This window comes from Vanellus vanellus (genome assembly GCF_965231255.1).
Source record: "Vanellus vanellus genome assembly, chromosome: 1".
Lineage (NCBI taxonomy): Eukaryota > Metazoa > Chordata > Aves > Charadriiformes > Charadriidae > Vanellus > Vanellus vanellus.
In genome coordinates this window covers 150,881,109-150,899,187 of record NC_138905.1, presented here as the reverse complement: position 1 = coordinate 150,899,187, position 18,079 = coordinate 150,881,109, and the positions used below count along the sequence as shown (strand labels likewise).

General features: G+C 42.3%; 1 protein-coding gene across 1 annotated transcript in view; it reads right to left on the bottom strand.

Annotated features, from left to right (window-relative positions):
- Positions 1-16,020, bottom strand: part of SLC9A4 (solute carrier family 9 member A4) — a gene marked incomplete at both ends in the record, with an annotated part of 36,766 nt that extends 20,746 nt beyond the window's left edge. Inside the window, 4 exons of the mRNA XM_082498514.1 lie at positions 2,669-2,886; positions 5,754-6,013; positions 11,671-12,134; positions 15,759-16,020. Coding sequence (XP_082354640.1) covers positions 2,669-2,886; positions 5,754-6,013; positions 11,671-12,134; positions 15,759-16,020 — 1,204 coding nt within the window. The remainder of the gene's footprint in view (positions 1-2,668; positions 2,887-5,753; positions 6,014-11,670; positions 12,135-15,758) is intronic.
- Between the last annotated feature and the right edge of the window lie 2,059 nt (positions 16,021-18,079).

Below are 18,079 nucleotides of genomic sequence, written 5' to 3'. Positions count from 1 at the left end.
AGCACGCACTTCCAACAGTGCTGAAGACAGTAGAAGAAATGCTTTGCTGGACCTGCTGGCTACACACTTGCTAATGTAGCCCAGGACACAGTTGGCCTTTTTTGTCACAAGGACATAATTCCGGCTTGTGTTCAACCTGTTGTCTACCAGGGCAGGTCCTTTTTTGCGGAGTTGCTTACTAGACTCCAAGCCTATACTGGTGCATGCAGTTATTCCAACCCACATGTAAGTTCTTGCATGTGCTATTCTTGAACTTCATGAGCTTTCTGTCAGCCCATTTATCCAGCCTGTCCAGGTCCCTTTGAATGGAAGCCATCCAGAATATTGACTATTCCCTGCAGTTTGGTGTCAGCCACAAACTTGCTCGATGTGCATTCTATTCCATCTTCCAGGTCATTAATGAAGACAGTAAAACAATATTGGTCCCTGTACTGAGCGTTGAGGGGTGCCATTAGCCACCAGCTAGACCAATATTTTGAGCCCAGTGGTCTAGCCAATTTGCTTCCCACATTTCCAACCACTTCAGCTGGCCAAAATCTGCTCTTTGAAGTCCAGGACTGTAATTCTGCTGTTTGTTGGCTTGCTCATTCCTCTCGGGATCTTAGCATCCACAGTCTCATGGTCGCTGCAGTTAAGGCTGCCCTCGGTCTTCACATGTTCAGCCATTTCTTCCTTCTTTGTGAGTGATAGAGAAGACAAAGCATATTCTCCAGTTGATTCATCAACCAGTCTTCAGCAATTATCACTTGCCTTTTCCACTCAGCGCTTTTTTGCCTCCCCCTTCAGGGCACAGCTGGCCCTGATGAATTACCTGACAGGTCTTGTTCCTCAGTACTGTAGCAGATGGTGCAGGACCAATGCCCAGAGCTCAAGCCTGGGCTCTGTATGTAAAGGGAATATAGACAAGGGCTGAAGGCCAGAGGAAGTGGCAGCAGGTGCCCAATGTAGATTTGTACCCCACAGGATGCTCCAGAGGGGCCTCCTTAGATTATAAATGAAGCATGTGGGAACTAACCTACTAACTTATTTAGCCAAGGTAGGTGCCTAATTTTCCGTCCTCAGAATAACTCCTCCAAGGCCACCTGGTGGAATATTTGGATTTCTCATTTTCTTTAAAAATATATATTACTCTGAAAAATCCCACTGAAATTCAAAAACAATGTTATTAAGATGGCCAATTCAGGCATTAAAAAGTTTAAAAAGTCAGAAATAAGGCTGCCTGTTTACAAAATATTTGTATTTTTGGTCCTCTCATGTGTACTTACTACTTCCAAAATATCTTTCATTACAAAAGTATCGTTCATTCATATTTTTAACTAAATTTAAACGACAAATAACAGTGGCTGAGTAAGGTGTGTTCTATAATTCATCACCTCTCCAGGTGTAAATGCATTTGCTTTCTGTTGCAGCAGTTGTAACTTAACCTGATGCAGAATAGAGTATTGAGGTTCAAAAAAAAGGATGGCATAATTCATGGGCAACAGGTGCACAACAGACCCCCATATATTGTTGGCAAAGGGTGTACCCTCCCACATCCCTAACACAGTGACTGTAGGTCCTGAGGAAGTAGAAGGTAAATAGAGCTCAGAAAGTGGCCAGGCTTGCAAGCCTTTCCTAACTAGCATTTCCTGCAGGATCTGTTGAAGAACCTCTTAGAGGGTTGGTCTGACCCAGTAGGTCATTCCTTGTTTTCTTACGTCAGCTAGAATGTTTGGCTGGACGGTACTAGTAGATGAGGGAGAAGATGGCAACGTGTTGTGTCTCTGCTTCCACCGTTGCAGTAAATCAGCTAACAGGCACAAGAGCAGCTCATAGGAGAAGACTGCCAGGACTGCTACCACCTCCAGAACACCACCAGCCTTCTTATTTCTTCTCCTTTTTCAACGTTACTGTCAATGCACACTGGACTTTAGGAGAAGATGAGAAATAGTATCCCACAACTCCTGTGACATCATCTCTAAACTGCCCTGCCATGCTGGAATAATCCCAGTCTCTCAGATTAAGGAGTGGGACATCTTTGCAGAAATAGGGAGATACTGTGTGTAGAAAGGGAGTGATTTCAAACAGGTACTCTTTTCTAGCGGTTTAAAACTTCAGAGTTGACTTGTGAGGAGCAGTAGCATAGCGTGGTTGGCCTAGATGTGGTATAAGGAAAGAAATAGAGTCCCTGTTCAGTTATCTACCAGTACTAATTTTCACCTTCCCTCTTTTTCAACGCCTCTGGCATTCCTGGCCCAGGACCTGTAGTTTTATAGCACCAGAAGTGTGGTGATGTTCATTATCTAATTAGTAAGTAAATTACAGTGTGCGAGGAAATCATTATGAAGCCCTCTTACCCAAGGACATATAGTTAACTGAGGTATAAGCATCTATATGGGCTTAATCATAGTAATATTTTAATTTTTCTTAAAATATTCCATTCTCACCTAATGATAAATTCTGTGCTTGGAGACTGGCATTCGGATTTGTTTAGGGCTTTTCCCCCCTTTTTCTCCATGTGTAGATTTGTGAAATTAACTTGTCAGCAACTTAAGCCTAGTAAATTTGATACTAAACCGGTTATGCCAGTCTGCACAGACTTTTCTAACATACCTTTGCACCAAAGGGTGTCTCTCAGAGGTGCAGAGAAGGTTCCCTGCAAAAGCTGACTTACTTAGTGCTGACTTACTCAGTGTCCGCCAAACGAGGCAGAAGAGCAGAGTGAAGCAAATGAAGGCCCAGTTCCACTCGTGGTTTTTCCCCACTGTAGACACTCCCATGAACACGAAAATCAGGGTCTCACTGACGCTGCTCAGCATCTTCATGAAATATTTTATTGTGGTATAGGAATTCTGGGAAACATTCTCCTCCACGTATTTTTTCATTGTCACTGCACACGCTGTCATCCTGTACCAGGCAAAACACCAGATATCAGCCACAACCTGTTTTTCTCTTCATTTAAGAACAACCTCAGCCTTCATTACCTGCACTCTCCATCACCAGCCTCTGACCTTCCTGATATCAAGAAGCATTTTATTTCTTCACTGACGTTAGCTATTTCATTAGAGAGAAGATCATCTTCTTTCAGCTTTACAAATGCATTTTGCATACAGGACAAAGGAAGCAAACCAGTCAGCCTTCCTGATGAGGAAGTGATGCTATCACGTTCTAGTTCAAAGGCTGTTTTATCCTGAATGCCTACCACCCAGCCACCAAGCACCAAATATTTGAGTCTCAAAGGGCAAGTCAGTTCTGTACCAGCCTACGGATGGATCGGTTAAAGGGACATAACCTGCCTCTTAGGGATCTTCTCCTTTGAGATGGTTGTGGGAGAATATGGTGGTAGTTTTATGCCAGGTCTAAAGCTCCCAGTGGCTCCCTGCCAGCTGGCTGGCAGACCAGCAGGGCCAGGGTAAGCTTCAGGGACTCTCCACCCACAGCAGCCCATTGCTGTACAGCAGTGAGAGATTCAGTTATCCTACAGAAGTGTCCTTCCCTCCCCCCATTTTAGTTACCCAGGGTGTGGGGAATGTGCCTATGGAAGCAACGGGATGTTTTCCACCTCTTCATGGTTAATGAAAACTAGAGCCTTCTTCAGAGGCATCAGCAGCCATCCAGCACAGACACTGGTAGCAATCACACGGAGGAGTAGTCTTTGAGTAGCCATACTGAAGGGGCTTTCCTCTTCCCCCCTTCATTTTCCATAGTCATAGGTAACAGATAGACTAAGTGCTATGCTAGTAACATATGCCATCATCTGTCTAGTTTCTACTGATATTGGTTTAGTCTTTGGGGGCTTCTTGTGATGATGTTTTTCCAAACTTGTGAATTCAGAGAACGCTGACTGTTCATTAAATAACCCTTTATCTAGTTTCTGCTCATTTAATTTCCACTGAAGAAATCTCAAGGGTATTCCGGTGGAGCTGAGACATTTAGCAGGTCCAAGGACACTCTTAAGACAAGGCCATTAGGCATTAATGTTTAATGCTGTTGACTTTTAGAGACACATGCATAATAGACTTTCATGAGCCAAGTGAAAAATGAATGAATTCCTCAATAATTCAGAAGGGTGACAAAAAGTTCCCATCCCTAAAACAAGCAATAATTTCCTTAATGAAGCAGTAAGAATAATAAATCCCAATTATATTAACATTCTTTTATTGCCAATAATTTCACCACTCTAATGAAAATAAGGAGCAAAAGAAATAAAGAACTATGCAGTCTAATGTAATGAATAGGCGGGAAAGCAGTATTTTGAGCAGTGCAGGTAGGAAAGGGTCCATAGCATATTAGTGCTCACTACATAGTAGGTCTAACCCTGCTCAACTAAAGTCACCAGTCACCTCAGTCAGACCAAAAGTTTTAGATATGCAAAACATAGTACAAGATTTGTCTGCTTTGTCTAATTGCTCAGAAAAACATATCTCCTGTCTAACTGCTTATTTAATATGGTTAAATATTCAAATATTGCTTCCCAGGGCCATCCTGCAAAGGTTGTTTTTACAAAGTCAGTTCCACTCTGAAGCTGATCAAATTGGGATTGTTCAGCCTGAAGAAGAGAAGGCTCCAGGAAGACCTTATTGCAGCCTTTCAATACTTAAAGTGGGCTTATAAGAAAGAAGCGGACAGACTTTTTAGCAGTTCTTGTAGCGATGGGACAAGGGGTGATGGTTTTTAAATAGAAGTGGGTGGATTCAGACTAAATATAAGGAAGAATTTTTTTTATTATGAGGGTGGTGAAACACTGGAACAGGTTTCCCAGAGAGGTTGTAAATGCCCCATCCCTGGAAACATTCGAGGTCAGGTTGGACGGGGCTCTGAGCAACCTAATCTAGTTGAAGATGTCCCTGCTCATCGCAGGGGGGTTGAACTAGATGACCTTTAAAGGTCTCTTCCAACCCAAACTATTCCATGATTCTATGAAATCAAGGCTTGACAAGCAAAGGTGCTTTCACTTTCATCTTTTTTCCTTCCTTTCTCTTCTGACCCCTTTCCTGCCACCATCTTCTTTCCTTCCCACAGTACTCACCCTCTCCCCATTTACTGTGGTTGATAGACCTGCCAGCTTTGTCTCTGCAGTGGGCACCCATGCCATCACAACACTTTAAGGAAGCAGTCCCCAGCATCACAGCAGTATCGAGCTATCCTGATCACATCAAAATATGATCATCAATATCCATATACATGAGTATATGCATGGCTATGTTCTTGATGTTCTCAGATGTCTGGTTTTCCCTAGTTTCAGTTCCAGTGATGCTGTTCAAATGTAACGCAATTCCAGTAAATTGTGTTAGAGCTGATGTTCACAGCTGTATCAAAAGCAAGAACTTGGACAGTCTTTATTATGTTTTCCATACTCATTACTTTTAATCTCTCTTGTAATCTGATGGTGGTGCTGCTTAGAGATAAATACAGATATGATATTATCAAATCTTTTTCTCGTTCTGCTGATCTTATCAGAGGTAGCAGCCAGATGGTGGCAGCACTAGTCATTTTACCCACAGTTTGCAGCATTTTTTTCCAACAGGCAAAAATCTAAAAAAATTTCAGAGCAGATATGCCCTCCTCAGTAGTATATCTGTGCCAACGCTGACTGTGGGTTTGCTTTTCCTAGTTACCACTGCATTTTACAGGTCCCTCAGAAGCTGTCCACTGCAGATCTCTAGGTCAAAGACTGGAAATGCCTATATTGTACCAAGCTTGAGCAAACCACCTCCTCAAAACAGTGCCATTTCCCTTGAGAGGGCATCCAGAAAGCCATAAGAGATACTCACGCCAAAATGCCTGAGATGTAAAGGGTTTCAGCGGACAAGTATGATAGGTAGCTGAACATGAAGACCAGCAGGGGTTCAATAGCTGAAACGTTGTGGGTGAATCGAGTCATGAACGCCGAAACAAATCCAAAGACGATTCCAAACAACATGCCACCCAGCCCTACCACGAAGAAGCGAGCGAAGCCAGCAAAGATATCAATGGATTCGATCTCTTCGTACTTGTGCATCTGGGTGAAGGCGATGAAAATGTTATATAAAACCTAGGTGTGAAAATAAGGAGACAGCAGTCAGGCATCTTCCTGAACCTGGCAGGCTTACTCATTTCATAGGGCCAGGTATGTGTGTGCATGTGTGTGTGTATATATATGCCTAAAATTTCTTTAGACAGCTCAGCAAGTGCCAGAATTAAAGGTCTGTTAAGTGTCCTGAAAAACAGAAAAAAAAAAGAAGAGTAGATGGTTATGTACTAAGAGTAGAACTCTGAGGGATCAAATGCAGCTGAAGTAAGAGAAAAATACTTATGCTTTTTGTTTTCTGTAAGTAAACTTCATTATTGGCCTTTGAAGCAGATGTGGAAAGCCCAGCTGGGTACCCTGCCAACCACGGGCTCTTTCTCCAACCCTCCAGAAAGAGAACCCCTCAACGTTCTCTTTCTGACTCAGGATGGGGCAGGGCAGCATCTAAGAATCACACTTTTTTATTTAATCCCATTTAGGTTGTCCGTATGATCAGTAGACTGGGCACACTTCATTAGGTGGACTCTGGAATGTTAAATGTTTTTCAATAGTAATTGACGCATAAAAATCATTAAACATCACTGGGAAGGGAAAGGAAAGGAAGGGAAGGGAAGGGAAGGGAAGGGAAGAAGGGAAGGGAAGGGAAGGGAAGGGAAGGGAAGGGAAGGGAAGGGAAGGGAAGGGAAGGGAAGGGAAGGGAAGGGAAGGGAAGGGAAGGGAAGGGAAGGGAAGGGAAGGGAAGGGAAGGGAAGGGAAGGGAAGGGAAGGGAAGGGAAGGGAAGGGAAGGGAAGGGAAGGGAAGGGAAGGGAAGGGAAGGGAAGGGAAGGGAAGGGAAGGGAAGGGAAGGGAAGGGAAGGGAAGGGAAGGGAAGGGAAGGGAAGGGAAGGGAAGGGAAGGGAAGGGAAGGGAAGGGAAGGGAAGGGAAGGGAAGGGAAGGGAAGGGAAGGGAAGGGAAGGGAAAATGGTAGCCGCCATTTCATATTGTCTCTAGCTAGATAAATACAGCCTTTCTATCCTCACGTATTTTGTGTTTGATGCCATTTAACTTCCTTCCCAGGAACTCTGTGTCAATCTCAAAGTAGGAACCAAAAGCTGTGGCACTCTAAATGGCCTAAAGATCCTTCACACACATGTTTTGACTAGAAAGCTTGAAATGACAAAAATAAAAATAAGCCAATGTCAGATTAGAAGAAAGGCTGAATTTGCTACATTATATAATTTGATCTGTAGAGGTAATTTCATTTAGTTTAGAGCAGATAAGTTTACCATACTTATATTATCAATAATTTCTTATCTGCAGAAATTTGTGATGAAAAATCTTCACTATATTCTACTTCCATCCATGTTTTAGAAACTAATAGAAAGTTTCTACAGTAATGAGTGGTGTAGTAATAAAAAGGTCTTAGAGATTGCTGACAATTGGTTAACATTAAGTCCCGTCAGATCTGTTTACAGGGAGTATGTAACACATGAAAGTCACCTTTCAATTTTCAAGAGAATTTGGGGAACATCTAAAGACATTAAGTCTCCAAAGCTGTTAGGCCAAATCATTACTTTGAAAACACAAAACAGACCAAAATCATTTTCTTTATCTTTTTTCTTTGGTCTTTCTTCTTCCTATAGTTAATTTCAGAAGGCTATTAAGAAGATTAAAGCAGATATTTGCAGGTAGAAGAGTCAAGCTTATTAGGATAATAATTATTCCCCAGCTACTATCTAATCTTGAATTGCTGCTGGGAACATATGACCTTGAGCTGTCACAAAGGCTGTTCTCCAGGAGGCCCATTGCTAATATTTCTGGGGGACAGACAAAGCACAACAAAATGTTTCATGTGAGAAAATACCCTGAGCTGCTTTTTCCTGAAGATTATGTATGAAATTAAGCTCTACAGTGGCAGATAAGGAAAAGAGGGTTCAGGCTTCCACTGTAAGTAAACCTTACTGTACTTACTATATAACTTATAATGACAAAGTCTGTTTTCTCTCTGTTCCCCCTTTCTTGCAGACTTCAACCTCTTCCCAAGACTTGTGATTCTTTATGAATGATACCAAAGCATAAATCTATGCTGACTTATGAATAAAGCAAATTGCTTAGTAAGTTTTTCTCTCTTTTCCTAGTTCCTAAAGTGTCTCTATGATATAACTGAATTACCATTAAAATTGAAATTATTCAAATATGTCATAACTTCAATTTTTTTATGACATGCTTTGTGGGACTAAACTGCTCTGTACAACATCCTGCACTGCATCATACAAGTAAAGCTCCATGTGAATGCTGCTCGGCTAAGATACATTGCAGTGTTTATGTCTGTAAATGGAGTACTATAATTCTTTCTATGGCAGGAAAGCCTGGATCAGCTTAAGATGCCTTTATTCACTCAAAAAGAAGGGATGGACTGATAGTTGGCCTCATTTAACAACTCTGAGAATGTCATGCTTTGGGTTTTTTGGAGGGGACATTACCATGTAGTGCTGTACCACTGGGTGGCTGTTAGAGCTAGGGAAAGGAAGAGAAAGCGTGACACTGTTGCCCACAGGGGACCTCCCCGGGGACTGCTCGCTGCTCCACATACAAATATTGTATATCCGTCCACATCAGAAGCATTAGAAAAAAGATTTTCAAGTGACTGCTTTAACCACCAACACAGGCAACCTTGATAACTGTTTCTTTCTACCCTGACAACTCTTTCTGACCATATGCATTTAATTTTACTCTAAACACAGTGGGTCATCTTCAACAGGAGGAGCAAAGAATATCTCCATCCTCCTTCCTGGCACCCAGAAAGGTCAAGGTACTGGCCAAAGCCTTGCTCAGCGACATCAGAGAGGTAAATTCAAATCCTCTTAAATAAATAAATTAATTTTACTTGGGTGTCCATCCTGTAGTAGATTTCTTCAACTGCTCTGCTACCGCATACAAAGAAGAAACGGCACCATTAGAGAAAATAGTCACTGCCACTTCATTTTGAGCACAGCGTGATGTGTAGGTGTTCTCAGTATTTCTAAAACCAAGCCTCAGAGATGAAGTAGCCAGGGGAAATATTCCATTTCCTGATGCACGCGGGTGCTCAGCTCCTGTTGAGACAGAAATGGTCTGTGCATATGCAGGAGCAGATCTTCAGATGCCTGAAACACTTTGCAGCGAAATCAGGGTCCTCCACCTGTGTTCAGGTTTGAATGAAGTCTGCACTGGATTTACCAACATCACTGTTTTGAACAGGACTTTGAAACTCCCACAATGCATGACATGTGCTAGGACCAGTCCTGTTGCTGTCTGCACTACTCTGATGCTAACAGTCCGCTCAGAAGCAACTGGGAAAAGAAGCAATTAACAGGACCTGAAACCTTCTTGTTCCATCCACAGACAGGGCCCTACTGAGCAGAATGGGAAAAGGTACAAATGGGTAAAAATGGTAAATATCCACTTTTTGTCCCAGTCCTTTAAGTCAAAGGCATAGCTCCTAAATCATCATTGCAATTCCACAGTCTGTAAATTTTTGAATTTTTAATACAAGGGTATTGAACTAAATATAGGAAAGGGAGCTATTGTTGCCTCAAATGTAATACACAAGTTCAGCAAAATTCATACCAGTTTTTCCTGCTGGGGAAAAAAGTGTTCAAGCTGATAAGCAAACTGGAGAGAACCAGGGAATATTTGCATTTAAACAATAGAAAAATATGTATGCTTAATATATCTTGGTGATATTATCTTTTTAAACACATAGCGTTAACTCAAATGAAACTGTTAAGAGAGAAACAGGGAGGAAATGGTAAGATAAGACACCTGAGATAAACAGCTTTAAAGCCTTTAAAAAAGCAAGTGGGGTATGAGAAAGGAGAAAGCCACCTATTGGGTTCCATCCAGGTGACAAAAACTTCAGTCTTCTCAAACATGAAGCCAGATGGAGATATGGAAAACTTGAATGCCCAAAAAACGTATGCAAGGTGGGTGATGCAGAGATGCATCAGCAGGAACTGACAAACTGATTGCAGCAGAGCTGCTGTGAGAAGAACCCCAAAGATGAGGACACGTGGGGCAAAGGGAATTCAAAGTGGTGTAGCCAACACTCCCCATGTACGGCCCTTTCATCTCTTCTGCTAACATACCTAGTGCTGCTGAGGAATGCCTAAATACCTCTGCTTTTGAAGTCTTTCTGTCCCTACACATTTATGCTGTAAGAGGATCCTGACTGAACGCTCATGTAAATACCATCGCGAGTTGGACCCACATCACAAATACCAGCTGGGAACAAAGGGAAGGTAAGGTAGAGGGCCAGTCAAAAAAAGGACGGAACAAGCTCTTCCAGAGGGAGGAAGAGGTGCTACCTTTTGAAGTTTGCACTTGAAGGAACCAAAAAGACCAGTGGAAGTGATAAATACATTGGGGATTTTTTTGTTACAACTATAACATATTAGCAGTTTGCACGTAAAGTGAAGTCACATTTGTCCCTTAGTTCTACATCAGTCCTACATCTCTGATTCACCAAGAGGAAGGATTTATGATCAATAGGCTGTGGCTGCAAGAAATTACTTTGTTCCTTTTCCTTTTCGCATTACTCATAAACTGCGTTTCTCCCATGAAGCCTTTCAGCAATGAACTCTGTACAGATTTTACAAGTCCAAGTTGTGCTGTACCTCATGTATAACAACATCTGAATAGTTTTTGTGTATTTTAGATTCCTGTGATTGCCCTTCCTGTGATTTAAATTCTGTAAAGATCTTATCTAGTGAAACTCCTTAGCTTGCAGTTAACCTGCAGCACATGAGCAGTCCTGTTGGTTTCTGAGCAATGAATTTCCTGATTGAAATTTCTTCCTTGAAAAACATGTGTGTTCTAAGTGGTTTTGTCAGTTGTGGTTTACAGCTAGAATTTCAGGTTGCTCCAAGTTTTAGTAGAACTAATGAGAAAAGGTGAAAAGTATTAGCAAAAGGAGGTCTGTAAAAACACACTTCTCCTATTTAAAAAAAAAAAAAAAAACACCAACAACAAAACAACAAACAAGCAGAAAAAAAAAAGACAAACAAAATCTCTCTTATTCCAGAAGCATTGTTTCTGGACACTTGAGATATGACAGCTAAGAAAGGTGAATATTTGTCAGATATCAGGTTTTTAACTCATAGAAACAGAGTTATGAGAAGTTATTAGTGGCTTTTGGAATTCCTGTCTAAGGTCTCTGGTGAACTTCCTTGCAGGGGCTGGAGGAAGGAGTGCAGCCTCCAGAGGTTGTCCACATCTGGCCTTTTTTTTTTCTTTTTTTTTTGCAGGGGGCTCTCTAAGGCATGTAGGGTCTCCTGTATTACTACTCCTGCTGCCTCCAGTCTTTAAGCAGTACAATTTTCTATTTATTTTTTTTGCACAATGTCAAGAATGTTCCCACAAGCAAAATCAAAACGTAGCTTAGACATTCACTTCAGTGAATGCAAGAGCAAGGTGTGATGTCTAATGTGTGTGTGTATGCTTTGCTCTTCCAGCAGCTCTAAAACAATATGTTTTTGAAAAAGTTAATATAAGATGTAATCTTTCCATACATTAAAATTACTTGTGTGTAATGGAGTGTAGTATCCATAAAATAAATAATGCATCTAGGATCTCCTTAGAGCTGCTCTTGTTCTGTGCCCGATAACCCTACAAGACACAAGAGCCCAAAGAGGAGAAGACAAGGAGTGGAAAGAAACTCACCACAGTTATGCCATCGTTTAGTAATGACTCTCCGAAGATCATCATGTAAAGCTGCTCATTAACGGAGGCTTCTTCAAAAACTGCCAGAGCTGCCACAGGATCCACAGCTGAAATCATGCTGCCGAAGAGCAGGTTCTGCAGCAGGTTCAGGTCAGTCAGGCCAAAGGCTTCGATCTGGCAGATTCCGTAGAGGGAGAGGCCAATCCCAAATGAGTTTAGCAGAGATCCCAGCACAGACCACCACAGGATGGACCCAAAGTTTTCAAAAAACGGGCGAGTTGGCATGAAATAACCCTCCTCCAGGATGATGGGTGGAAGGAGATACAAGAAGTAAATACTTGTGTTCATAACCGGTGGAGATTTGTGATCAGAAGCAAAGATGATCGCTCCTACTAGTGCCCCAATGGCAATCAGGATGCAGCTTTCGGGCATGAGTCTTGGTAATCGGTGGTAGAGATGGAAACCTTGAATAAAACATCAGGGTATTTTTCAAGTTTAAATTAACCTGGTGTCAGACAGATGTTTTGCCTGCCTTTGAATACTCTGACTTCACACAGCCAGGTTTTGCTTTTAGGATTATGAATGTAAAAACAGGCAGTACTGTTCCCTTCAAAATTAAACATTCCCGGACTTGTATCACTAAAGCAGGGGAGGAGTTTGGTCGCGAACCTCTTCTTTTCCCACTCCCCATCTCTCTATTTTGGAGCAAGTGTGCCTGAAGCTAAGCTCCACTCCTAGGAATACAGAAACCTCTTTGAAAAGGTACTGCACAATTTGGAAGGAAAATACTCTTCAAGAATCCTTACTGCCCAGCCGCTACTTCCAAACGTCTGAGGCACAGTATTGTCCCTCTATCCCAAAGACCCCGCTATCCCTGGCTGCAGGTTCAAAGGCAGCTTCCCAATACGTGCTGAGGAGGGTCCCTGGCTGCAGAGCCCCCGCTGGATTTGGGCCAACCAGGAACTTGGAGAAGCCCAAGGGAGCAGGGAGCAGCTCAGATGCCATGATCTTCTGAGCTCCCTCCACTTCCAGCACTCCCCTGAAGCATTGCATGGACTCCAGGTAATCCACAGGCAGAGGGAGGGAGTACTCATGAACAACAAAATATCCAAAGCAGCAATAATCAAGCCACAGTAACATAAGGCTTTGTACAAGCTGATTAACCTTGCTTTTTCTGGGAAAACTGCTGTTCCTGCATAAGGTAAGCAACATTTTGTGAAGAACCTTATGAGTTAGTTTACTGAAACAAAACCAGTGATTTCAGCAGAGCTGAAAGAACTACCAACAGCCATCAAATACCTGAGAAAATAATGCATCCCAAGGGATTTTTTTTTTTCCTCAGTAGAATAAAAGCTGAGTCTACACTAGCAAATTAGGCAGGCCAAAGACTTTTCCAAGCAGAAAGGTTCAGCTTGCATCCATACAGCCAAATTTTCTTCCCTACCCCAGCAAGAAGTGGTCACATCCAAACTGCCTGTGGGAACAGATCCTGGCTCACAGTCTGTCCAGGCACTGCCTGGGAGGAGGCTTGTCAACATGGGCTAGAGCTGAGAAGGAGCACACCAACACTCATGTGGCACGGACGGTGACAGACAGCTTCCTGACAGGGTGCTTGTCAGTTTACAAGCGCAGATGTAGCCAAGCTGTTTTACAGAGAAAGGGCTACACTTACCGTAGAAATGTTGTGGGTGTGAATCTCCTCCTGCCCACACTGATGTACCACTACTGCAGCTGTGTTTGTATAATTCTTCCTATTTGACACTAATACTGATACCATCACTAAGATAATGTCTAGCAATGGCTCATCGGGTCGCTATACCAGGAACTGTGTAATCATATTGCGAATGAGAGGTGCCTCGACTAGAAATGTAAGGAATTTCTCAGAATTTACAAGAATGAGAATGAGACAGACTAAGAAACCTATAAATCCAGTGGCTGCATCTCAGTGCCTGAAGTTAGGTCAGCCTTCACCCCGTAACTCTAGAAGCTAATGCCATGACTGTGTTTCTGTGACCCTCAAATTATCAATGGTCAAAAGAAAAATATTTTTAGAATCACAGATTCATAGAATAGTTTGGGTTGGAAGGAACCTTAAAGATCATCAAGTTCCAACCCCCTGCCATGGGCAGGGACACCTCCCACTAGACCAGGTTTCTCAAAGCCCATCCAAACCTGGCCTTGAACGCTTCCGGGGATGGGGCATCCACAACTTCCCTGGGCAGCCTGTTCCAGAGTCTAACCACCTTCACAGTAAAGAATTTCTTCCTAATATCTAATCTAAATCTACCCCTTTTTAGTTTAAAACTGTTACCCCTCATCCTATCACTACACTCCCTGATAAAGAGTCCCTCCCCAGCTCTCCTGTAGGCCCCCTTTAGGTACTGGAAGGCTGCTATAAGGTGTCCCTGGAGCCTTCTCTTCTCCAGGCTGAACAACGAACAGCCCCAACTCTCTCAGCCTGTCTTCATAAGTGAAATTTCATAAAATTTTTATGAAATTTTACATAAATTTTTTCATAAAATTTTTATGAAATTTTACATAATTTGTTTAGGACACTACTTGTTTTTACCAAAAGTATGTTAAGTTCATAACTCTATTCATCTCATTTTTTAATGACAAAAATCATTAAAAAAAATCAATCTGTCAGTTTTACAGAAAAAGGAGATTGTTTTGCCTTTCAAGATCTCAGAAATGTTACCCACCGTGAAACCTTGAAGTACAGAAAGAAGATAATACCTGAATAAAACACTGAAAATTTGTAACAGTTTGGAAATCTTCCCTGGGTAACTAGATTATTCAGATTCTTTCTTCCAAGTAGATTTGAGGTCAGCAGCTCAATACTTTTCATCAAAAATAATATTATTTGAAAACTCCCAGCTAAGGAACAGGTCTGCTTGGGAGGAATCACATAGTTCTTCTGAAGTATCTGTTTCTTGCTCAAACATGAATATTGAGTAGGTGGGCCATATAGCAAGTCCTGTGCTTTTATGGATAATGAATAAAGAAATTTATCAATGTGCTCACTGCTAATACACTCTGCTGATGCCATAACAACAAATGTGATATGCAAAATTTTTTATTATTATTTTAGCAGTGAAGACATTTGTTTATAGAAATTGGGTTGAGATCAGGAGCTATTATGAAACTGTCAAATCATGGTCAGTGGTAATAATTTTTGCCAATTGTGTGACTACGACATGAAAAATGTTTCTCTTCAGGCCACCTCCAGAAAATCATCACTCCCACCTACCAACCTGTTCTATAGTAATCTTTGAAAATCCCATGGAAAGATCAAAAGGACGGGGAGATCACATATGTGCAGCTCTTCACATTGTTACTATCATCTTCTTCATTTATTTGATATTGCTGCATTAATTCTGAATGGTCAAAATAATTTGAGCCCAGCAATGCAAACGTGTGAGACACATGGTGAGCCATTTTTGCTATGTTAATTGTAGTCTCTACTTCTCCATGAATCGTCTTTCTTCATTCAAATACCTACATGGAGCTCTAATAAAAGCTAAATGTATCGGTATGTATTCAAAAGGCACTTACCCTGCATCTCTGATGACCTACACCCTCTTAGACTCTCAGTCCCTCTCCTCCGGTATTACTTTCTGATCAACTTTAAACAGCAACCGTGGAAAACAAAGACTCATAGGGAAATGTTTCCTATTGTTCACACAATGGAAGAAATCTTCCTGCTTTTCTCCCCCAAATTCAATATGCTTGAAGCCTCAGTCTGGTGTTACTGATTTCTACAGCTGTGGCAGGTTGTAAATTCTCATATCTCGTGATGTTTAGAGACTAGAAAAAGGGAGCGACAGCACTGTGTTGGGGACCTCCGTTGCTACTCACTAGCATAGACAACCAAAGAGACATAAGGGTTAGAGGTCATACATTTACATAAGTGAGCTGGAAGCATTCAGAGGTGGAATTGTCACGTTAATGAACACACCTGTTCTTTTGAGGACAGAAGCTGTAAGAAATATCTCAGCTACAAAAATGCGTGGAAGATACTTGGTTACACGGTACGTTTTTAACTTCTTGCAGAGGTAGGAGGACTCAAGATCCCGTTTTCTACTTACCTATTTTTGCAAGAGAGGCAAGGAGGATCCAAAGAGTAACTTCATAGGGAATTTGCACATAGTCATAGTCCACTGTGAAAACCTGTAGCCTCGTATCTTGTGAAGAGCCAACAGCACCCCCGTGATCAGGTTCATAGGGAGGCAAGAAACTCTTCCTCAGGTGGGGCTCATCCACGTAAGCAGCAGCAGAACCGCATACCAGATGCGACAGCAACAGCAACCAGTTCAAAAGCTTTGCATGTGCAAGCACGGCAGAGCCCATCTCTGGGGCTGTGACTATTTTATTAGAGATATAGCATATAGTGGGTGCATGAAGGTATGCAACACTCACTCCCGTTAATTTGCGCTGCTCATAGGCACGGCCGCTTCTTCCTCAGGGCTGCTTCGTTTGCCTATTAGAGGTCATTTAAAAGGCCCTAATGTGCCTGTCCTATTCCTCGTGTTACAGACAAGCCTGGAGTTTGGATGAAGATACTGGTTCTGCAGGTTCCTCCGACCCAGATAAACCTTGGCCACAGAATCACCCTGTTGAAGAATAAAAAGCCCTTTCCAACTACATCATTTCTGTCGCCACTCTGATTTTTTTTCCCACTGTCAAAAAAAAAAAAAAAAGAAAGAAAAAAAAAAAAGAAAAAAAAAAGCTGCACTGCACAGCATTCAGGCAGCAAGTGCAGCACAAGTAAATAGCATCAGGTGGGAGAGATGGTGGCACCTTGGGCAGGCAGGAGAGCCTGCTCCATACCTTCCTCTCCTGCCCTCACTCCCCGTCTGCCTCCCCAGCGCAACTGGCACCTCAGGTACCACACTTGGCACTGCTCACTGGTCCTGTCTCGCCTGGCAACGAAACTACTCGGTGTGTAAATAAGCGGACCCTGCAGGGCTTGCAGTAGGGACATCTGGTGGAGGACCACGAAAATTACGTTCTCGTTTAGAAAGGTACGTATGTAAATTAGCACATCATAACAATAGAAGGAGGAAGGTCGGAATCACATCACGTGCCTAAAACCGGATCTTGACTTGTCTTGTATTTGCTGTTTGTTTTATTCATGCCAGCAAGGCATTTATTGGGCAACCACATTATCCTCCTCCAACACGACATTCACCCTTACGGATTTTTTTTTAAAAAAGGTTAGCCTTTTCTCTCCTCCACAAAAACTACCAAGTTTAGTGTCAGGATAACAAAGTGTGCAAACACAGTAGTGTTGATTAGAAGCTGCTAAAGCCTGTATTACATATATTGGAGCAAACTTAATTTACTGGCAAATTATTCAAATTGCTCACTGATTTGGTTGTGTTGGGAAACAGTGCAGACTAGTGAGTACAGAGATGTACCCCACAATAACTACTGCTGAGGACCACACTGCATATGTTTGGGAGGGGCTTCCTTCAGGCCAGCTGGTCCCACAGGCTGAATGACCCTTCATGGGTGGAGAATATCTTCCATTTGACTTTCTGTGGAAAGGGATCCAGTGTGTGCACCTATGCTGTTCTATAGTGCAAAGCAAAAGGCAACAAGTGGTGACAACTGGGAAAATTTCTTCAAAAGCTTATAAAGATCTGAACTAAATGCAGGTGCAACTGCAGTGTCAAAATTTTCTGTGGTACAGCCAGTGATGCCCTTCGCTGTTCTGTTTCTACATAAGGCACTATCTTCTGCTTCTGCCTCACAGCACCACCGCCAGTCCTCCCACTGAAGGCTTTGAACCCAATACAAAATTAGGCAGGTAATGCTCAGCCTGCTTGCAAAAGAATTGTTCTTTTTTCAGTATACTGGTCCTGTTAACAGTAGTGTTTCTTGAAGTTCCTTTCCAACAAGGAATCTGGAAGATAAGCTATTTAATTAGCATTTTAAAAAAAGGATTTGTTAACTTAAAGGCCAAATGAAGTCAGCAGAACACCACATCAGTAGCTCTTCTACTCAGATTTTCTTAACACTAACCATTGCATTTCCCTTAGCTACAGCCATACACACACAGAGTGCAAGATGCCTTGCGAGTAGGCGATACGAACCCTGGAGAGTTAGCAACCAAAGGACTTCATGAGAAAGACTTCAGAGTCCCTGGAAGACTACTAGCTGTGACAGCCAGGACTTTGATTTATGACTGCAACACACCCATAATACCAACAGGTTCAGTGGGACCTGTGAGTGACCAGCACCAGACAGCATCTGCAAGGTGCAGGTGTCTCTGAGTGTGAAATGTTTCACAACTGGTAGGAATGCTTTCCCCCATGGCAGGAAGGATGGAGATGCCTGGGATCAGCCCTGACACAGTGCTCCTTCAGCTCAACCCCTTTGGCAAACCCAGTTGTAGCAGTCTCCC